At 41.3% G+C, this 23,882-nt stretch overlaps 1 protein-coding gene across 15 annotated transcripts in view; it reads right to left on the bottom strand.

Moving 5' to 3' along the window:
- The window catches only part of LOC116060178 (ELKS/Rab6-interacting/CAST family member 1-like), a 121,218-nt gene that overhangs the window by 35,601 nt on the left and 61,735 nt on the right, over positions 1 to 23,882 (bottom strand). For 9 of the 15 annotated variants that reach the window (XR_004896113.1, XM_035996354.1, XM_035996356.1 and 6 more), the window contains 3 exons: positions 19,997 to 20,050; positions 17,177 to 17,337; positions 973 to 1,120 (listed from right to left, as the gene is read on the bottom strand). Coding sequence is in view for 12 of the 15 variants with exons in the window: in XM_035996354.1 (XP_035852247.1) it covers positions 973 to 1,120; positions 17,177 to 17,337; positions 19,997 to 20,050 (363 nt within the window). In the remaining 3 variants the exon portion in view is untranslated. The remainder of the gene's footprint in view (positions 1 to 972; positions 1,121 to 17,176; positions 17,338 to 19,996; positions 20,051 to 23,882) is intronic. The other 6 variants (XR_004896114.1, XR_004896115.1, XM_035996357.1 and 3 more) reach the window with 1 other exon arrangement.

The raw sequence follows: 23,882 nt of genomic DNA, 5'->3' as shown, positions 1-23,882 counted from the left end.
TGAGGCGGGCTTTACACCAATCACAACCGTTGAGGCGGGCTTTACGCGCCGACAGTAGCGCAGCAACGGCGAGCAGCTTTTTGTTTACATTCAACATGACGGCTACCGAAGAGCAGCGTCACCCGGATCGTTGGTCTGATTCGTTGGACTATCCAATGCGCCCAGAGGCATTTGAGCGGCGTCCGTTGGTGACGCCCCTTTGGAAATGAACTGTCAATGAACCTTCCCCAGACCCACTCTCAGTTATAACTGAGAAGGGTCTGACAGAAAGCGAGAAGAAACAAGTAGAGACAGGTGACCAGTGAAGAAGAAATCCACCAATTTCCCAGTAGGCTCATCCACTTGGGGTTGGTTAATTCACTAGACCCACGATAACCTTTACTGTGTGTGAGTGTGTTTCTGAGTGTGTGAATAGACCCTTGTGTGGAACCACAGAGGCATTTGGTCATGTTTATATCCTTGTTTTTGGCCTGGGTATGTGTGTGTGTGTGTGTATCGGTGTGTGTGTGTGTGTGTGTGTGTGTGTGTGTGTGTGTGTGTGTGTGTGCTCTGTGAAGGTGTAGCCATACCAGCAAAGTGACGTATAAAGGTTGTGTGAGTTAGTGTGTGTATCTGCGGACAGAACATTTAAATAAATACAAATTCATATGAAAGTTTTGTCACCAGAGACTTGTAGAACTCTGTATGTGTTTGTGTTTGGTGAGTCTGGGAGGGGTAGGTTAATCCTAAATTTACCCTTGGTGGTCAGAGGAGTGTGGTCACATCTGGACTTAGTTTCTCTCTGCTTCTCTTGTTTTCTTTGCTCCCCTCGTCATTGCCACTTCACCTGTGCTCCATTTTTTCCTTTTACCCCTCTCCACACTTTTTCCTCTCCATCTCTGCTCCTCTCATTTAAATCACTGATCAAAAAGCTTTCCTGGTGTCCACTTGGATGTCAAAGTACGTGCGTTAGTGTGTGCACAGTAATCCTACCTGCTGTTTGAGCTGATGAACCAGACCATCCTTCTCCCTCTTCAGAGCTGCCACCTCCTCCTGGGTTTTCTTCTTCTTTGATGAGGAGAGTTCCAGCAGGGCAATGTTGGCGTCTTTTTCACTTATGGCTGCCAGAAGTGCCTCTTGCCTGTACAGACAACAATCATACATTTTGTTAGCAATACTAGAAATAAATTTCATTATTTTGGTTTAAAGCCATACTTGGTGATATTGCACATTGATGACATTAATTGCAGTGAGAGCCAACTGTTTGAATTTCACAACTTTTAAGGCAGTTTCAGTTAAAGAGACACCCAAATTACAAAAAACAACACATTTTTTCCATTTACAACAACACTTTAACTATTCATCAACAATTTTTTCTTGAAATCTGATTAATTTCTCTGCAGATTATCCAGAGTAACAGGAAGACAAGATGTTCCTGTTACATTTCTAAATGTCATTTTACCACTTTATGAACACCACAAACATAATTCCAGTCACCTCCCTTGTATTGGGGTGGAGACAGAAATCCCAAAAATGGATATGTCAAATTCCGGACAAAAGAAACCAAAACTATCTGCATGGCCAGGTACTAATTTGGGTGTACCTTAATAGTATGGTGAACCCATGGCGTGTCAACGAGTGGAAGGAAGTCCTTTTAATTGGGGTACACGTTGTGATTTAGGAAGTTAAAACTGATGTATTTTTGCAAAAATATGGTTCTCCCTAGTGCTTGAGTATGATGCATACCATGCAATCAAAATATTTCCAGTTTGTTTATGGAGAGGATATTTATGGCATATGTTCACTCTTTCTCCCTTATTTCTCTTCACACCATCTACTAGAACAAATTAGCAATTCATCACATTATTTTAACCTTTAACTACATGAATACACATAAATGCCTCTCACTTTCTGTTTCCATACAGGTATTACTGTTAAGTCTCTGTCTGTCTTCCCAGCCCTCTTGTCTGTCTCTATCTCTTCCCCCTGCCTGGATGGTTGGGCTGACAGATGCATTCCATGTGGTCCGGGAAGCAACAAGCTGCATCCCATCCATCCCATCAGCCACAGATCTGGCCGGGCAGCCTCCATGCACACCCGAGGTTCAGAATTCTCGGAATTCTGTCTGTTTCCGGGGAGAATCTAAATCACAACGGGTTTTCCACAATCCCACAGGCTCAAAGATTGGTCACACACAATGCACACACAATCACACATGCACATAAACACACACAAAGATGCAAACTTGCAACATAAGAAAGAACAAATAAATTCCCTCCTCGTCTGTCTCTCTGAATCTCGCTTCTGACAATGTTTTGCAATCATGTAAATATATCAAGAGTGACTTTCAAAAAGATAAAGCTTCAGTTTCTAGATCACAATGTTTATGTCAACTAAAAATATGCTCAAGAAATAGAGTAAGAGCAAATGAGGGGATATTTCCCAACCAGCATATGTATATGAGGAAACATACACACAGACATACAACAATCCAGATGGACACAGGCAGAGACATATTTCATTTGCACGCCATTTCTATTGTTCACTTTCTCTCTTTACTTAACACACAATTACATGGTTTCTCTTTCTCTCTCTCTCTCTCTCTCTCTCTCTCTCACACACACACACACACACACACACACACACACACACACACACAGAACCACAGATTCTTTGGTCAGCCTCACTGACCACACTGTCAGTGTACAAGTGTCCCATCATGCATCTGGACTGAAGCAATACTGTCAGGAGGGTTGTAAGTGGGTTTTGTAAGAGCCATTCCTTGGGCAGGTCTGGTCACTATCAGACTGCTCAAAGACTTTTCAGATTTGTGAAAATGATACTGTACCTTTATATTATATGATATTATAATATTATATGTTCCAACAAGCCCCTGGTCATTTGTCACAGTGTTGACCATTTAAATACTTTAAACCAACATGAGCACTTGGACTTCTTTATGCTATTAGAAAGGTAATTTCCTTGCTTCCAGATTGTGAGACTCTGGGACACTGTCACAGTCTTTCCCTTTTCTTTTTTCACATTGTACCAGTGAATATACACACACACACACACACACACACACACACACACACACACACACACACGCACACACACACACACACAGATAGACAGACACACACACACACACACACACACACACACACACACACATTAATCTTGTTAAAGCTAACAGTGCATCTAGTTTTATACCATATCTGAGAGTTACCTGCCAGCACATGGAGCTTATAAACCCCGGTGATAAAATGATATTTATTCCAGATGCACGCTCATTCTGGGCCTCTCTATGGCTCTCTCTTCGTCTCGGTCTAACACACATACACACACACTTAAAACACTGGCCTTCTCAGCTTGCAGTTTAAACACATGCTTATGACAAGAGTTGGTTGTGGCTACTGCCGTTACTGTGATCATTAAAATCAGTTTCAAGTGCAGCCCTCTTAAGCTAAATCTTTAGATAATTCTACCGTCAGATGGCACTTAAAAAGATAGTATGCTCTCAGCTCTGCTGGCAATGTGTCCCTACTATTGAAAATAACAAAGACAATGCAGCCAGCACTGTGAGGAGGAAAGGTTCCCAGTGGATACGCAGCCTTAGATCTGAAACTTTCCTTTCAAGTCTTTCCTTTCTGCAGCAATATAGAGGGCACAGTAGGATAAAGGAAGGTCTACCAACAGTAAGCACAGAGTAAAAGCTTATTAAAGGGCAACGCCTTTTGTTTTAGATGTTGTGGCATTTTTGCACGACACATCCCAGCGGTTACTTGTCAATTGTGTGTGCAGTGGCATGACATGTTTCTGTGGAATTTATTTTTTAGGTGTCAATCTGTTCTTTGACGGTTCAGCCATGGCATCTGCTGTTAGGTAGTAAGGGCTCCATAAAAAAAAAAAAACAGGATTGTGTGGCAAAACAGTTGCATTAAGAAGAGCAGAAGAACTTTGATACTGGACGATTCTGCAAAACCCAAGGTAATAATCATTTACATTTTTTTTTTTTTTATAAATATAATATCTTTGCATAACAACTAGGTATGCTTGAAGTTAGGAAAATATCCTGGTTGACAAAACTGTGGTTAAGATATGATTGAAGTTAAGCAACTAAAACACTTGGTTAGAGTTGGAGAAAGATTGTGATTATGGTAAACAAAAAAGCTAACATTTATTATATGTCTGGTGAGTAGTAAAACAGTCATATATTTATATGAACATTTCACAGGTTATATTTTCTTCCCACTTCCTTTTTAAGGCTCTCTCTCACCTATTCACTCTCGGTATCTCTCGCCCACCCTGCATTTCTCATCTCTTTACATCTTTTCCCCCCCGTCCTTCGTCACATGTTCTAACTCTCCACCTCTCTCTCTCTCTCCATCTGTAAAGAAGACAGGAGGCATTCTTTCCGTCTGTTGGCGGGCATGTGCCATGATGTCATCGCCATGGCGACAAGGCAGACAGTAAGCAGATACACACAAATGCACCAGGCACCTGACCCCAACCTCACACACACACACACACACACACACACGGGGGGGGGGGTTCTCTCTCCTCCTATAACCACTTAAGGCCCCTCACTTTATCAGAAACACTAATGCCTGGTCTTAGATCACTCACATATTTACACACACACACACACACACACACACACACACACACACACACACACACACAAAAGCATCTTTCCATGTGCTGTGTTATCTCTTTCATGCTGTCACCCTCTACTGCAATCTACAGTGTGTGTGTGTGTGTGTGTGTGTTCAAGTGACAGTTGTATGTCTGTGTATGACAGCATGTCTTCCTGTAGGTGTGCATGTGCTCATAAGGATGTACTTATGTGTATTTCAGTGTGTGTGAATGTTCACAAGTTGTCTGTGTATTCAAGGCTTTTTCCTGTGTGTGTGTGTGTGTGTGTGTGTGTGTGTTTGTGTGTGTGTGTGTGTGTGTGTGTGTGTGTGTGTCTCCCTGTGTTTGTGTGTGTAAAGTAGATTCAGTCCAGTGTGACATTGGCCAGTCTCCGTCTAAGACAAACACAGAGCTATTTTTGAAATAATCCCCTCTCTCTGCTCTCTGTTTCCGTCTGAACAAAGCAGCTCTCCATTGTTTTGTGTGACACTGTCTGCTCTGGTTACACAGGAGGCTGCTTGTAGGATGCCAGAGTTTACTCTTTAACCCCTGTAGGACGTGGTGTGTGTCAAGCTTGACCTAATTTCTGTGTAAGGAGATTTCCCTCTACATGCTTGGCTTCAGAGAACCTGATGCAAGACTTTTTAATGCTACCTGGACTTTAAACGTACCCCACCCTCATTCACCAATTTCAAGAAACTGAATGAGTTTTGAGGCGAGTGAAATCAGCAGATGCACTCTGCAGGCAACAGAGGATTTAGAAAAATGTGATAATCATATTTACTGTAAACGTGAGTGCTATGCGCTTTGGTTTATAGGGTTAGGATTAGACTTAATGGTTAAAAAATGAAGAAACAGAGCAAATTCAGCCTATTTCAGCCCAGGACCTGAAATTAGCCTTAATTATTGAATTATGCAGCAGTTGTATGTTGTATCTGCCCTCCTTTATGCCATTATATGTGGACAGGGCAGGTCTGAGATGCGTGATTGGAAGATCAAAGAACTTACTATTATGTGAGATATGGGATTCTGTGATTTTAATAGTTTAGTTACATTTCTTGGTTCCAGCAGCTGAAATAGAATAAGGTATATTATATCTATCTATCTATCTATCTATATATACAGCACACCAGCCTTAATACATTGCACTTCTTTTGTTGATGTAATATCAATATCACATTTATTTCTATTTTGCTGTGCCAGTCTGTCAGGGCAAAACATTATGTTGGGGAGTGGTGGTCAAGAAGCTCATGACAGATGTGGCTTAAAAGATGGCAGCTTTAGGGAGTTAGGGACGTGGTCATGTAGATACAAGCTGAGGTCAGATCAGCGTCAGCTGGGTCGCCCGGGGGAACGTAAAAGACATTTAAAACATGCGAAACACATGATGATCCTAAGTGCAACACTGAGGATGTGTCAACAAGAACCACAACATGTAAAGTATACGGTTACCACAGTCTAAGCTTGATGTATATGCACTTAAGTTTACAGCTGACAATAACACATTATGTTTTCCACCATTAGGAACATTTGTAGATTTTGGCTCATACTTAAATAGTTGTGACTTAGCAGAAATGTTTGACAATTTCACATTTGAAAATTGTGGTAGAACTGTATAATCCTGAATTCTGTCCACAGTCTTCACTGTTCTGTGTGTCGGAGAGAAATGGAGAGAAAAGATTGGCTGGAATATTTTGAATAACTGGGTTTTAGAGGGAAGAGAACGGAGGAGAGATGAGAAGAACGAGATACAGGAGGGCACAGCTGGCTCTCAGTGGTAGCTAATGCTGCCTGGAGGGCGTAGCACGCACGCACGCACGCACGCACGCACACACGCACGCACGCACGCACACACACACACACACACACACACACACACACACACAGAGTATAGAAAGATGGTTGGAAGAAATCTGTGCTGAAGAGAGAAACTTTCTTCTTATTTTTTACTCACTCTTTAAACCTCTCTTTCTTGGGCGCCTGGGTAGCTCACCTGGTAGAGTGTGCACCCTATACAGAGGCTTAGTCTTTGACGCAGCGGTCGCAGGTTTGATTCCAACCTGCAGCCGTTTGCTGCATGTCATTCCCCCTCTCTCTCCCCTTTCATGTCTAAAGCTGTCCTATCTAATAAAGGCTTAAAATGCCCCTAAAAAATTCTCTTTTCTGTAGTTTTTGCTGGATAATCAGGTGGATTTTGGTTGACAGACCACACACACACACACACACACGCGCACGCACACGCACACAGACACACACTTTCTGGTTTATGGCCCTGCAAGCGCACAGATCAGAGCAGGTTTTATAAAACATTTGTTGGTGCGGGCCTGCCATGTGTGCAGCATCAAAGCAAAGCCGGCCAATAAAGCCTTGGTTTTATAGTAAACCATTTACTGCTGCTCTCTCTCCTGCAAAAGCGCCAACACAGAGTTTCACTTCACTAGATTATAACAGAAGTTTTTAGAGAAAATGATCGACATCTACCGCAGTTGTTAGTATGTGCATTCAAAACCTTGAAATTGCTCTTGAGGACTACATTAAGCCAGACACATCAAAGGGATAATGGTAGGTTGAAAATGCTAAATAATGATAAAATGATTATCGGGAATTACAGTCAAGAATGCCTTTAAGGCTTTTATTTAAAGCCAAAACCCAAAATGTGTTTACTGATCTGGAAAGTTTATTAGGACTGTAAGAAAGTGAAATGGCTAAGTGATTAGCATACTGTCAGGACAGCAGCCAGGTCCTGATTTGATAGAAACTGTTTTATCTTTGACTGACACTATTTAGATTAAAGTAGCCCACTGTATAATGTACAATAACGCACTGCAAACAGCAGGATTTTTGGCGAGATCTTGTTGAAAGCTGTGTGCGTGTGTGTGTCTTACACTATATTGGAAGAGACACAGCATATAAATGATTTAGTACGGAGGGAGAAGACGGGACGAGAGACCATCTGGGACAACCGGAAAAAGTGAGAGAGAGCAAGAAAGAGTGTTAGGAAAATAGGTTAAAGCTGGTGCATAGGATAAGTGTGTGTGTGTGTGTGTGTGTGTGTGTGTGTGTGTGTGTGTGTGTGTGAGTGTGTGTGTGTGTGTGTTTGAGAAGGAGAGAAAAGCTCCCCTCAAGGAGCTGTTGTACATCAGAGAGGCTTAAAGAAAGACAGCAAGAAGGCTTACACACATGCACACACATTCACACACATAGACAGAAAGAAACAGCATTGACAGGGAAGGGAATAAAATAACTGGAGGATTTGGAGGAAAAAACAAATCAAAGAGACGTGAAGGGGGAGAGAGGAAGAGGAATGGAGAGAGGCAGGGAAAGAGTAGCGCGAAGGGGAGGCAGAGAGACAAAAGGCAGTAAGTGGGAGAGAGAGAGAGGGAGAGAGTGGAGGGCAGGTGGGACTACTGTATGACAGAATGAGGATCTGTTCTTGACACATTTCCCCTCTTTCTCGCTCTCTTTTTTCTCCTAAAAAAATAAAAAAACATTCTCGCTCCCTCACCGCTCTCTTTCTCTGTCTCTCAGACACACACACATTTAAAAACACACACTGTGACTAATAAGAAAGGTGTAAAAATGCATTATCCACGGTCTGCGGAAGTATGCTCTTTCCATGGGACCACACACACACACACAGACACAGACATAGAGACACAGACACAGACACACAGACACAAAGACACAGACACACACACACACACACACACACACACACACACACACACACACACACACACACACCCAGAAGTGTGACTAAAGATGCAGCTTTGTCTTCACTGTGGTTCTTTACAGTGAATCCATTTCTACGCTGTGCTACAGAGACTTCTGCCTACAATCTGTCAGCGCAGACTCACTCCTGTAACACTAACCAGTCTCAGTAACGGACACCTGCGACTCCCAACAGTCTATGAAAGACGATTTAAAGAAACATTTTGGCTTTATTTGACAATGTGAGAGTGACAAATGTGTTTTTGTCAATCTACTGTATCTATAGATGGTACGGCTCCACTCTGCTGCCTGTTGGTTAAACTGCTGTTCAGAAATGTTTTAATGTTGGAGTGTTGAAGTCACATGCTTCATGTACGTCATGATTCAATATCTACGTTTGTTTCCACACAACATTTTGCTTTTATCGATAACACCAACTTTACCACCTTAGCCAAGTGTACAGTAAGAAGGGATTTTCTTTCCTGACTTTTCTGTTTCCACTCAGATTTCTTTTATGCACAGATTAGAAATGAGCATAAAAACAGACTAAAAACTGAAATATGTCAATAATAATGCGCTGCAGACTTTCAATCGACCCTTATATAAGCATTATCAAGAATAAAATAGCTCTGACAAAATATTGTACACAAATAAACAGACTACAGAAGCAAAAACTGGATTTCTGATTCTGTCATATCACAATTCAATACTTCAGAGGAAAATAATCGAATAATCAGTTGTTTTTACATACTGTACTTCTTCAGTAATGAATTTCACGTGCCGTTACATTGGCATGGCACCGTAAAGTGACAATTATTTACATTATCTTTAACGGCTAAATTTGCCATTCTAAGAGCAAAATAAAAGCCCAATGATTGAGTTTCAATGAAACATAATCCATTGTTTCATTTCATTAATCTTGTACATTTATGTGCTCAGTTTCTTTGTTCACTAAGTGAATCCACTTGCTTGAATGCCTCACTAGGAGCCAACTTTCCCATTAAGGAGGATAAAGTCTTAAAATGGAAATGCATTGTAGTTGTGCAGTAATTTATAACCGCGGATATACTGTTGATGGCAGAGCCGTCAGGTTATAAATCTGTCTATTTCTCTCTCCAGCTGATGTCTTTTTTTCTCTTCAGAGTACGTTTAACAAGCCAATCTGTCACTAGTCTGTCCTGTTCTCCTCTGCCTGTCTCTCTACTACAGTTTTATTATTTCCAGAATAGAAATGTAATTGGTTGGCACTCCTAATGTACAATCACAGGCTTTGAAAAAAAAAAAATCATGTTTAGTTTTCTACTTTTTGATATGTTTCCCCTCTTCATTGCTCCCTCTCCTTCTTTAATTGCTGTTTAATGATCTGTTTGATGGCCTGGCACTCACAACCTGTAATCAGCAGAGGAAAACAGGCGAGTTTCGGTTTTGCTGCATCCTTTTTTCCTTTATTTGTTCTTTCTCGCACTTGTTTCTTTTTGTTCTGATGTGTTTGGTTCTCTTCCATCTTTTGGAACATTATGCCCTTGTTCTCAGCTCCTTGTGCTTGTTTTAATCCCCTTCACTACAAAAGGAGACCTCTTTTTTCTCTGATGCATATTCAGCTTAAGATAACTGGTTTGCAAGGCTTCAGAGAGGTTCAGAAAACCCTTGTTATTTGAATAAAACCTCTAACTGAAGCGCATCTTTTATTGCTTCTATTTTCCAATCTCTCCCTCAGTCTCTCACAAGGGAGAAGAAAAAATCAAAAAGGAAAGAGGAAGACAGCCAGAGTCGAAGAGAAGAGGGCAAGAAAGGCAAGTACAGAGAGAGAAAGAAAAATGGAGAGAAAAGAGGGAGACGGAGAGCGAGGCGCCCTGATTTAAGCTTGTAAGACACAAGTGTCAGAACTGTGTGCCTTTTTTGTCATACTTAGCCTTCAACATGTCTGTCATACACAACACACAACAATTATACACACACACACACACACACACACACACACACACACACACACACACACACACACACGCTTTGGCACATTGTGGATTAATCTCATTGCTGGGGGATCAAAGTGGATGTCTTTGGTTTATGGAAGCACACCAAACAGGTGTGTTGCCATAAGCATGTGTACACACATTTGTGTGGGAGGATGTATTTTTATGCACGTGTGTGTGTGTGCGTGTGTGTGTGTGTGTGTGTGTGTGTGTGTGTGTGCGCACACACACGTGTGTGTGTTCCTCTGGGAGTGAAAGCTTGTAAGCAGTCACGCTGTCTCATCTGGTTTTCTAAGTGACTCTGTGTATATATGTGTGTGTATCTTATTTCTGAAGGCAACATGCACTTCTTGTACTTCTTATGTTTGTGATGGGATAGCTGCCATGCGTGTGTGTGTTTGTGTGTGTCTTTAACACGTGCAGTCATGTGTGACGTGCTGTCGTTCCATTGAAATAGAGATCTTTGACTACATGTACACAAACAGAGGCGCGCAAAAGACACACACAGACAAACACCATTGATTAGTTTCAGTATGCAGTGACAACAGTGAAGACACTGACAGTAAGAAATACCAGCCTGCCAGATAGAAATCAGTCAATAATGACATTTCCAGACAGATGTAGGCTTAGAATGGAGAGATGGATGGAAAGAGGCAGGAAGGATGCAGAGAATAAGAGATGAAAAAGGGTAAAGAGAGGGCCAGAGCGATGGACGGATGAAGGAGGGACGGCAGGAGTGAAGGAAGGCGGAAGGGGTGCAGGGAGAGGTTTTAGGGTTAGAGGGAGGCTTGGTGGGAGAGAACAGCGCAGCAAAGGAGAAATAAATTGGATTTATAGTGTTCACCTTGAGAGATCAGCCAAGGCTCTTACTGCAGGAGGCTGAAGACATCGCAGATACTTGGTGTTTCTGCAGACTCTCTTTATAGTCTGATTGTACATGTGGCGCAAAACACAGTGTGTGTGTGTGTGTGTGTGTGTGTGTGTGTAACAGACTCAAATTGTCCTCATTCTAGATGCTAAATCATTTTGATATTCTTTTGGGCTAATAGAAGATCCCTTTCCAGTAAATCCAAAGAGATTTTGGCATTTTTAATGAATCACTACCAAATATCTGATTTGTCAGAGCCTGAGGCAGCCTCCCCCACACAGAGAAAACAACTAAAATATCATATTTTATTTCCCTACTGAAGCAAAGAAAAGTAATAGTACTTACTTTGTTGCCTATTTCTGGAAGCCTTGACCATTTGCATTGCCAAAACAATTGTCAAGTGCATCACCGCCCTTCTTTCTCCACAGCAGGGTCTTTTCATTGTGACGCGTCACTGTTTTCTTTTGTAATAAATGACCTTTTTAAGCATCATTAGCGTTACAATCTCCATAACAACCTTGCAAATAAACAGAAATCAGTGTCTCACTGTTTTATGTTTCAAAACATTTGCTGCAACAGATGAATTCTGATTTTGATGTTAATAAAAACATATAGTTCTGGTAGTCTGATAAAAATAATGACCAGTAAATCAGTGCAGAAGGTGAAGAACGCTGCGTGAATGCAGGGGATGAGGACATAACATCAGTAGCTGTACATTCAATATGTACTGTAGACTGAAAGATTGATGGATGAGCGGAAGGAGCGAGGGAGACGGGAGAGGAGGTAATATAATTTCTTTGGGATTTCACGCAGTTTCGTTGGCTGTTGTTGTTGGACAGCTGTCTTTCTCCTCTTCGCCTCTTTGCTTTACCTCCTTTTCTCCCTGCCATAAAAACATTTCTGTCTGCCCTTTCCCTCCAAAACAGATTTATAACTCTTGCCTTGACCTCTTTCCTATCTTTTCTTCTACTCGTCTTCTCTCCTGCCCGTCCTTCCTCCTCATACCTCCTGTCTTGTCTTTTCCTCTCGCAACAAACAATATAAAAATGTCTTGTGGAGAGACCTCTAGCTCACTCTGTAAACCATGCACGCCATGTAGGCGTCCTTGGCAGTGGCCTGGGTTTGAATCAGACCCCTGCAGCCCTTTGCTGGTGCCATCCCCTCTCCCCCCTTCCACTTTTCCTGTCTATCTGTACTTTCCCATAAAAATGCATAAAAGCCCAAAAAATAATCTTAAAAAAAACCCGAATTGTATATATTTTTCTATCGTGATGTCGTGAAATCGGCATGTTCAATTATGTTCAGTGATGTAAGTGTACAAGCATGGAAAAAGTAAAAAAAATCTTCTTTTATTAGGAAGGATTTTATTTATTTAAAGCTTACTTTAAGTAAAAAGTTTAAAAAGTTTTTTTTAATCCAAATTAAAGGTGTAAGGATTGATGGTGTTGTATGCTGTACAGACTGAAAGGCCTTGACTATAAACTTAACCCACAACCCGAACAATATGTTTTAGAAACACTCTGTATATATTCTGTATGTAAGTCTTACATTAATCAAGTCTAGTTGGACATGTACTGCATTGTTACACCTCAAAATTATCCAAACACACACCTGTACCAGAGAGACGTGCATGTGTGGGGTAGGAAAAGAGAAAAGACTCCTAGAGAGCAGTATAGTGAGTAAGAGATGCGTGTTAAATCTCAGTAAAGCAGAACAGCGCAGAGTAAAATAGGCTTTAATTCATCCAGATTGGGATTTCAGACCCGACGCCCTGCTGTTACACACACACTGTCAGCACATTCCTCCAGCTGGCTGCGACACACACACACACACACACACACACACACACACACACACGCACACACACACACACACACACACACACACACACACACACACACACACACACACACACACCTGCATACTCCAAACACAATGACGACACACATGCCCGCAAGCACACATGAGGCTGGGGAAGTAAAGGAGCATGTGCATATTTAATGTATGTATAGCACAAAGAAAATATGTCTCTGTGTGTGTTTTACGAGTGTGTGTGTGTACATGTGAAGGTTGCTTCAGATGATTTATCAGTGGGAAAGATGCTTGTTGGAGCCCTGCAGGGCAGATGTGTGTATCTGTGTTCAGTTCCATTTGTGTACTTTCTGTGTTAAATGTATATTGATGTGTGTGCCCATGTACGTGTATTTACGTGAGATCAGTGTGTATTTACATGTTTGTGGTTGCTACATGTGGTTTTATGTTCATATTATACATATGAATGTTGATTATATTATTTCTATAATAAGAGTGTGCTCTTGGGCACACACACAGAAACACACAAATTAACAATACACATCAGGGAATGAAGGTTAGACTAGTGTTAGAGTAAAGAAGACATATACAACCAGCTGGTGAAAACTATGGCACAAAGATGGATAGATGCTCACATAACTACATTACAGTGTGTGTGTGTGTATGCCAAATGTCTGACATCAAGGTTTCTGTATCTTAAAAAGGAATTGCATTGTTTGCGTGTGTGTGCGTGTGTGTGTGTGTGTGTGTGTGTGTGTGTGTGTGTGTGTGTGTGTGTGTGTGTAAAGCAATAAGAGAACTAAAGGGAGGAAACAAGAGAAGGTGAGAAAGCGAGACAGAACGTCAGTATTTCAGCTGTATTTGGTATATATTTCTGCATGGGAGTGAGAGTGTGCATGTGTGTTCATATATTCTATGTCTGTCCAAGAAACCTCGGAAACATGCCGTATCATATATCATGTCTTACAGTAACATTAAACCCTACACCGATGTAAAACTGGGCAACAGGTCAGACATCAAACCCCGAAGAGTTACGGCAGCCTGTGTGTGCAGAGACAGTTTCACGTGCATTACACCGAGATATATGGATGCAGGACACAGCCACCTTAAACATCTCATGTTTTACATGTGGGAGAAAGCATGAAGCGAATGACGTATTTGCTGACCAAACCCTAATGTCTTGTAAAAAATATGAGCAGTGGCATCATGCACATAACTCACAGCAAGACATCTAGCAGCTACCTGAAACATGTAAACGTTTCACTGAGGGGAAACAGACACACATACACAATATTCCAAATATGTGGGAAGAATATCTTACTGCAGCCTGAAAAATATCATGTATTATGCAAAGGCAGAGGATAAAAGTGCTGTATTTGTTTCAGTATAATCAAAGGTGAATGCAACAATTTTTCATAAGCATTTGCAGGTGATTAATGGAGCCTTTAAATGAGGAATATCCAGTGTGTTCTGGGAGCTAAAACAACCAGTACACAGATGGAAACAGGAGAAAAAGCATGGTATGAAAAGTGTTGCTGAGACTCAAAAGACAAACAAACTGCTGGCCAACAATAAATAAATAATATCTTCAAAAGCAATCAATAATAATGATACAGAAATACTGTTTGAGCAGAGGTAGTAACAAACTCTTCTGTAAGGAGAATTTATGATTTAAACGGTTTATTTAGCTGTTACTGTACCAATGTGTGATGCAAATTTATTAAAAATACCCCTGTTAGAATAACGTGCATTCTGAAAGACTTGTGCTGACACAACAATATTAAAAGCTACCTATTCTATTTAATTTAGCCACTTTTTACAAATATGAGTGGTAATTTGCCTTTGGCTAGATAAAAAACAAAGGTGAACACAAGAAATACCGCAAGAGGAACTCAACTGAGCTTTCAATATCTCTGAAGATACACAACTTCTAGAAGTGGTGTGTTAAGAACTAAACAACTTACTGTCAAATGGAAAAGGTCTAATAAACAATTTGCAATCACATACTGAATGCATACATCATAAATATTTGTCTCATGGCCGAACATATTGTTTATTTACATTTGCCGTGTATTTACAGAACCACCAGGGTCGATCAGCAGAGTAAATATTTGAGCTCTAGACAGTAATAGGTATGATCTGTGTATGGAAACACACAGTCACACCACAGTTGTGTAGTAATGTTAACCACAATGGATTTCTACACATACATACACACATACACATGCATAGTATGCCACTGGGACAGTGAAGTTAAATAATAGCTCAGATTGAAACATCCTACTGTAGACTGTTAACTATTGCATGGTGGTCTGTTTGTATGTGTGTGTTTGTATGTTGTTATTGTGCACTTGTGTGGCCCGTATGTGTTGGTGTGTGTATGTACATGAAGTAAGGATGCATGTGTGTGTCCACTCATGTGTGTGCCTGTTACATAAATATTCATCATGGCGTCTGTATTTTACTTAAAAAGGAACATTGGACAAGTCAGACGTCAATAAATCAATCACAGCGTGCTTGCACACGTGTACACTCACACATCCAAATTCACATACGAAAACAAGGCCACGCATTCTGAAGCACTGACGCTTGTAATAATCACACGGGTCGTTACTATGGCGATAAAATGGCCAATAACCTGCTCACCTGGCCTGTGAATGGACATGCTGCTGAACACACACACTCTTGTCTCTCTTTAAATAACATAGAAATGCTACGTTGGTAGAAAACGTCGAAGTCGGAGTGCAGGAAAACTAAATCACAGAGCATGCCCTCATTTTCCCATCATGCCACAGTAAAAGATAGTCCCACAGCGTTTATAAACAGGGAGGACATGCTAACACGGCCATTCTCCTTGGCTTCTATTTCAGCCCAAAGCGTCATTCCACTAAATTAGACCTCGTAGTAAGGTCTCGGTGAGGATGTAACATAGCAGAAAATACAGGGAGTCATTGGACTGCTGGACTCCTCTTAGCTGCACTTAAAATTCAAACCTATCTATTAAAATGACATTAAAATTTACACAGAGTTAAGGCATACACACGAGTGTGTGCGGGTGTCTGTGCATGTAATCAATCATATGAAGAGCTAGACAGCGGTACATGGTTGTTGCATTAACACACTATTTACTTCTATGACTTTAAAGTGCAGAGCGAAAGAGGGTGGAGATAAAAGGAGAAAGGAGAGAGAGAGGTAAAGAGAGGAAGAGGAAAGAGAGAGTTGATGAGGTGTCGGGTGAAGATCATGTCAATGTGACCAGTGACCACCTTCCTGGAACACTGAAGCAACATGGGAAACTACTGGAGATATCATAAGAGCTGCTAATTTCAGGGGAAGTGTTGAAGGTTGTGTCTGAGTAACTGAGAACTGGTTGGAGACTTTATACTGTATATGTTGACTGCTGTGCCACCTGGCAAATACAGTAGGGGAGGGTGAAACAATACAGGAAAGTAAATACATTGTAAAAATGGCTAAAATGTTTCATTTTATTTTTTGCCAAGACATTTGCCTGGCTCTATGGATAGCAATATCAGTGTGTTGGCCCAGACTGAACTATCTTAACAACTATTGGGTGGAATGCCACTAAACTTACTTACTTACAGACCATAGAAATATAAAATATAACAGGAACTTCTCCTCTGGCTTCTCCTGTAGCATCATCATCAGGTCAAAATCTTTGTCCAATTCTTTGGTTTATGACCAAGTACCTGCAAAACTAATGGCATCAGCCTCAACTGTACTTTGCGTTTTGTGCTAATTACCAAATGCTGCCATGCTAAAAAGCTGAACTAAGTTGGTAACCTGCCAAATGTCTTCATATTTACACTTCCATTGCAAGCATATTAGCGTGCTGATGTTGGCAATTCAAAACAACACTGTGCAAATACAGCCGTACAGAGCCGCTAACTGAGCCTTAGACATAGTCTTGTTTTCATATCACTGCATATGAGTGTTTGTAAATCCACATAAAAGGATAGAAGATGAAGAGATAAAATGATTTTTTCGCACACAAATATGTAGGTAGAAAGACAGAAAGACATTTTTTTACACAGTGTGTTTGTCAGTGGTGTGTTTGTGTCTTTGGAAACATGACAAATGACATAAGTGTCCAACAAAGATTGCACCCGTTCATGTTCAGCTGTTTTACATGTTAACATAAGTAATAATAACAAGTAATAAAACGTGTGTGTCTTACTTCATCTCCAGGACCTCCTCCAGGTGTTTCCGCCGCTCGGCCCGCAGGGAGGTCAGGTGACCTTCCTTCTCGGCCAGTGAAAGTTGAGTTGATGACAGCTTAGCTTTCATCACGTCCAGTTCCTGTTTCACCCTCTCCATGGCAACCAGCAGGTCCTCCACCTGAGACACACACACACACACACACACATTGTAAGACATTTTAAGGATGACTTCTACTTTATCCAACTTCTGTCTCAATCTGATATTTTAAATTCATATTTTCCTTCAACTTTTTAATTGGCAATTGCTTAAAACAGTGATGTCATGTGTCTTTCTCTCTTTCTCCGTCTGTGCGTGTGCATATAACAGCTACTGTGCATTTGAAATGATTTAATAATGTCTCTGTTTTTACATGAGATGCTCGATTGCAGAACATCAAACGTGTCATGTTTCTTCTCCATGTTTTCTTTCCTCTCTGTTGTTAATCTTTCTCTTCTCTGATATCTATTTGATCTATGTCTCTCTCTCTGGCTGTATATCAGTTTGTCAGTTTAATGTCTCTGAGGTCAAAGTGTCGAGGTCACTGTGATTCTCACAGCCCGACGATGACCTGGCCTGCCACTACACACACACACACACACACACACACACACACACACACACACACACACACACACACACACACACACACACACACACACACACACACATGCACACACACACCCCCTTCTCTTTGGATATGTCTACTTTTAAAGTTATTTATTCCCTGTTTGTCTGAAGTAGTAAAGAGCGCGGAGTGTCAGACAAAGAGGGGCTAAGAGAGAAAGAGTAACGAAGATAAATGTATTTCCTCAGAAAAAATAGATGGCATCAGCAGAAATAAAAAAGTAAAACCCCTGAAGATGAGCAGAATCTGAAAGCAGCTCCTGTTCAGAGAGAAATGGGGACCAAGACAAATAAGAGTATTGTGATTAGAGTAAAGAAGCTTCAAGAAGGAAGATCTTTCTCTTATGTCTTGCCGTCATTACTCTCTTCCAGACTTACGTAATATTGGGCAACCCAACAACTTCTCCTTCGCCCCCATAATCTTCAGGTTGTTAATCTGAGAAATTCCAAGCCATCTTCTGGCTTTACTCAACCACTATATGCCTTTGAAGATTGTAGACATTGGTGGAGTTTACAGATTCTTTCTCTGTTGCTATTTCAACAAATATTGTTTTACTTTTCCAATTGGATTTTCACTCCTTAAAACATAGGGCTGAGATAGAAAATGTGAATAAGAAAGGAATAGAGACAAATAATACATCATATTTTTCCAAAGGCATTGCTGGGTACAGCAGGTTTGCCATAACGTTAGCATGAATGAATGAATGAACAAATCAATGAGTCCGATCCAGATTAAGAAACCTTTTGTGCACCTTTCAAGAAAGCTTTACCAGTTTACTGGCACACTTAAAGGTCCCATGGCATGAAAATTTCACTTTATGAGGTTTTTTTAACATTAATATGAGTTCCCCTAGCCTGCCTATGGTCCCCCAGTGGCTAGAAATGGCAATAGGAGAGCCCTGGGTATCCTGCTCTGCTTTTGAGAAAGTGAAAGCTCAGATGGGCCGATCTGGAATCTCCTCCTGATGAGGTCATAAAGAGGAAGGTTACCTTCCTTTTCTCTGCTTTGCCTGCCCAGAGAATTTGGCCCACCCATGAGAAAGGGAGAGACATCATGGCTTGCAAACAAGCAAAGTGGCAGTTGGTCAAGGCCATTGACATATATAAAATGGACCAACAGACCCCGCTGCTCTGGACGGAGACCAGTGAAGGCCATTAGAAGCACTTTTCCGGTGATGGCTGAGCGTTACTGCGCAGCCTCCAACTGAGAGAGACGACGTAAATGTGACGTGAGCAACGTGTCTGAAAGTTGTAAGTCTTCTGGTAGCTGTGCCAAGAGAAATCTCAATCATTCCGAATATTGCAGAGACGGAGAGCGTAGGTTTATGTAAGGAGATAACATAGGCACAGGCTAATTATTGCTAACTAAAATGCTAGTTAACATTAGTAATTACACTTAAACAGCTAATGTAAGTCGAAACTGCCTGCGAGCTTCTCCTGTACTATACGGTAATTCCTCTACTATGCGACAGTAAGTCGTGTGGTTATGACACAATCGTTAGCCTATTTTTACAAAAACGTCTGCTACGGAGCCATAACGTGAGGTACAAGGTAATGGAGCCATTTATACATTGTCGTGTTTCTTTAGAAATAAACAATGGACAAATAGAGTCTTAAAACGCTTCAGATGTAAAGTTATTCGCTGTCAAAGTGGCGCCAAAATGAATGGCAGTCAATGGAATGCTAACAGGAGGTGATGGCTTATTAGCATCAAAATGGCACCATAGGAGGTTCGCGGTCCGAGGAGAAGCTTACCCCCTTGGTCAAGGCCACACCCCCACCCTCCACCTTGCCCCCCCTCTCTCCTCCTCAATAGTATTTAAAGCTACAGACATAGAAATGGCACATCTGAGGAAAGCTCACTGTGAGACTGGCTCTAGTGGCTGTAATTCTGCACCAAGGCTGAATTTTGGGAAAGAGACTTCAGATACAGTATTAGGGGACCACTAAGGCCTATATAAAAGCATCCAAAAAGCAGCATGTCATAGGACCTTTAAAACGTACCAGAGGCAGTAAATTAAGATTTGCCATGATGCTGTTTACCCAAATAAAAATGTGAAAAAAACGTGACGGAGTGAAATGGAAAAACCAAAAAGATGAATGGTGAAGACATGAATGATGAAATGTACAGTAAAAGGCTGGTGAGTGAGGTTTGTGATGATTGTTTTGTTACCTTTGACCACCTAAAGCCGGCTGTGCTGAACTCATGCATTGGAATGTTAGAGAGCTGCATACAGAAAACAGAGGGATGGAGACAGTGAGAGGGGAGAAAAAAGGGATACAAAATGGTGGCAAGAGAGAGTATGAGACAGAAATATAAGAGAGGCAAGGAAAGAGAATGAGTACAGAAAAGGGAAAAGAGCAAAGGTGGACATAGGGAGGAAAATATGGATACAAAGAATAGGCACAGGGAAGAAGGGAGAAAGAGTATGAAAGTCGGAGTGAGGTGTAACAGAGGACAATATAAAGAGGAGGCAAATAGGGCATTAAAAAAGGTAATTAGGAGGAGTAAAGAGAGGGGTAGATACGATTGAAACAGCAAACGTGGGGAGGAAAAGCAGAGAAAGACAAAAATTGTAAAAGTGCTCAAGTGAAAAGATAAACTGCACAGCAAAAGATGAGATAGAGGAAGCAAATGAAACAAATGCTAAGCACATCAAAGAGATAACTAGATAAAAGAAAGTGCAGACAGAGCGCAAAATACTGAGCGATCAGAAACACAGGCAGCGTTAAATATGCAATGCAGACAAGACAGAAAGAGAAGGAGAAAAGGGGAGAAGGACAGATAAATGAAGACAGGGGAAAGGAGGAGAGAAAGGCCTTTGGCCGACATCAGAGATGTAGAGATAGAAGGATGGAGGGATGCAGGGAGGGGTGAGGAGTGATGAGGCCCGGCTGGAGAGAAGGAGCTGGAGGGGAGGAGGACTGCAACCCCTTCAGTCTTCTAAATGTTTGTGTGTGCATGTAAGAGTGATTTCAACTTCATTTTAAGAGTAAGAAAGAAAGACAGAAGAAGGTACACTGAGTTCAAGAATTAAAATCGTCTGCTTAATGAAAGACGGAAAGCTGGAGAAGAGAACGCCTGTTTGGTCAGATGTAGTATATCATACTGTTGACTCATTTCTCTGTCACACACACACACACACACACACACACACACACAGACAGACAGACAGACAGACAGACATACACACACACACACACACACACACACACACACACAGACAGACAGACACACACACACACACACACACACACACACACACACACACACACACACACACACACACACCTTTCTTCAGCGATCACACATACAGTAGTGACTCATGTCTAGCAGAAAATGTTTAGTATATTTTTCTGTGGTCTTGGTCAACCAAGTTTGCCAGACAAGCCCTATCCATGGGACAGTCCCACACGCACGCACGCACGCACGCACACACACACACACACACACACACACACACACACACACACACACACACACACACACACACACACACACACACACACACACACACACAAGATGTCAATATATGGCTGCATACTAAAGGTGTGTGCGTGTATGTCTACCAATACTGTATGTAGTCAGGGTGTGTGTGTGTGTGTGTGTGTGTGTGTGTGTGTGTGTGTGTGTGTGTGCGTAAATGTTCCTGGTTTGGCTGCATTTGCACGTGTGTGTGTGTGTGTGCCAACACTATAATAAGCAATGTGTGCGCCTTTGAACAGGCCGTCCTCATTAAGGGAGGAAATTGTCTCCCCCTCTGTCATCATTTTATAAATCATTATGTGAAAGGCTAATTGTAGTGACGCAGTTGTAAAATGGGAACACAAAAATATTTATTTACAATTTACTTGTGTATATAGAGACACATTTCCAGTTAGAAAAACAAAGTCGCGTCCATCTGGCTCCTGCTGAATGCTGTGTTGTGCTACGCCGGTGCGCTGTTCAAATAGCAGTTAGCACTTCTTTCTGCCATGTTTGTGTGTGTACAGTATGTGGAACGTCGTCCTGTGTATTACTATCCTGTCAGTAAGTACCACGTGGACACGTGTGTGTGTGAGTCTGCGCTGAAAAGGCTGAGTTAGTGTTGTTGATGTTGGGTGAGGACTGCACTGAGTGCTTGGCTGCCAGCTCCACTCGTTCACCGCACACTGTCCTTCCTCCTTCACTGAAGCATTTTAACACGGGGACGCTCTCCAGCACCCTGCCCTGGCCTAAATGGCCTCCGTTTTGTCTAATTAAAGCTGCCACATGTAGCATTTTCAAGTATTTCTATTCTATTCTATAGGATAAACATGTTGGGTGTGATTTTTCCATCTTTTCTTTACTTGGTCCAATCTTTGCTATTGTGAAAACCTTGGGCATGCATGATCTTCTCTGCAACTGTGTCTTTGCTTTGTTGATTTGTAATTAAGCCATAGGTTACTACTAGATCAGCTTGTTTGACCAAATTGCTCCAGGAACTATAGAACCATAGGATCTAAACTCAGGAACTAAACACATGCTGTTCTTTGTAGTACTGTGGACCTGACCTACAGTAGTGAAATGATGCAAAGGAGACCTTCAGATGTGGAAAAGGAGACTGTAAACTCCAGGGCGCCAATCCAATCTTCTGAGTGTTTTATGGTTATCTATTTCTGCTTTAGAAGAAGGCTACATAATAATGATGAAACAAATAGCAAATAGCAAGCTTTGTTTTCTCTATCTACACTCGCTGTACCCCCTGCCCATCTTGCTTTTTTTGAGTACTCTGCAAGCCAAATTACTTTACTCTGATACTACTGGCAACCATTGCTTGTTTACTATGTGAACTTAGCTGCAGACAAGTTGTAGCAGCCACAAGGTTTGCGTTTGACCGATCAGTGACTCATCAGCTCTGCAAAGTCTGCCCCGAGATTTCCATCAGAATGTACGACCCCCTGAGCGAGGAATTTTTCGGGACCAGAAACTATGGCCAAGGAACTAAATTTAGATCCTTGCTCCTCCCATCTAAATTCGAGGTTAGGTTCCTGAGATCCTGAAATGGTTGCTGGGCCCACTAGAAAGGTCACTGCAGAGAAAACTGGCAATATGAGACCCATCTATCCTCCCTAGAAAAATGACAGAATTAGTCATTTCAGTAAATGCTGCAAAACAACATGTTTACATTCAAGTAACAAAGCCCTCTAGCCGCTCTAGCTACAAAAGTCTGACTTAATTTTTTCCAATTCCTATTTCTTCGTCGTCGTTCTCTTACCTCAACCATGTGGTTTTCATTATAACCATGACGAAAGCCCTCTAACCTTAACCAAGTAGTAATTTTAACCCAAACCATCTAAACCTTACCAAGTTGTTTTGTGCCTAAACCTAACCAAACTAACCATATTATTGTCACATCATCAAACTGATGTACTTTTCCACAATCATAAACTGTACATATTTTGTTGTTTAATTTGGTGAATTAGGGCTACATATGTGCAAAGGAATGCATGTGACTGAATGTTTTGTGTTTAGTGAAGTGTTTTTTTTTTTTTTACATACTTTACATTACCATACACACACATTTTGTATCAGCTTGTTCAAAACCACCATTACAGCCGCATCAAGTTCCCACAGTTGAATATCCACCTCTAAAATGCTATTTCTTTTTGGTTGCATCATTACCTCAAGAGAAAAACCCAAGCTGTCGTGTGCATCATTTTAAACATGTTTTCCTGTAGCACCTTTGAAACTTCAGGATTTTTACTAGAATTTGAAATAAAGTTCGGTGAGTTTGAACATACAGGTCCGCACACAGAGCTGAAGAAAATACATTTGTTTTGTAAGCCTTGTAGTATCTTTGCCAAGAGAGCATAATTAACTATTTGCCTCCATCTGTCCATCATTTTCTTACATCCATCTGCTTGTCTTTGCTTGTGGTCTGTCTTTCTTCTATGACACCTGTCTATTTTGAACTTATTCTACTGTGGCACCCACTAAGCAGTAAAACATGTCTCTGTCCAGAAGTAGCCTGGTAAGTAAAGGCCAGAGAGGACGGCCAACATTTAGAGGCAATAATAACAATGGAGTCTGGCCGTTT

The sequence above is a fragment of the Sander lucioperca genome, chromosome 20 (genome assembly GCF_008315115.2).
Source record: "Sander lucioperca isolate FBNREF2018 chromosome 20, SLUC_FBN_1.2, whole genome shotgun sequence".
Lineage (NCBI taxonomy): Eukaryota > Metazoa > Chordata > Actinopteri > Perciformes > Percidae > Sander > Sander lucioperca.
This window is presented reverse-complemented; position numbering and strand designations above follow the sequence as displayed.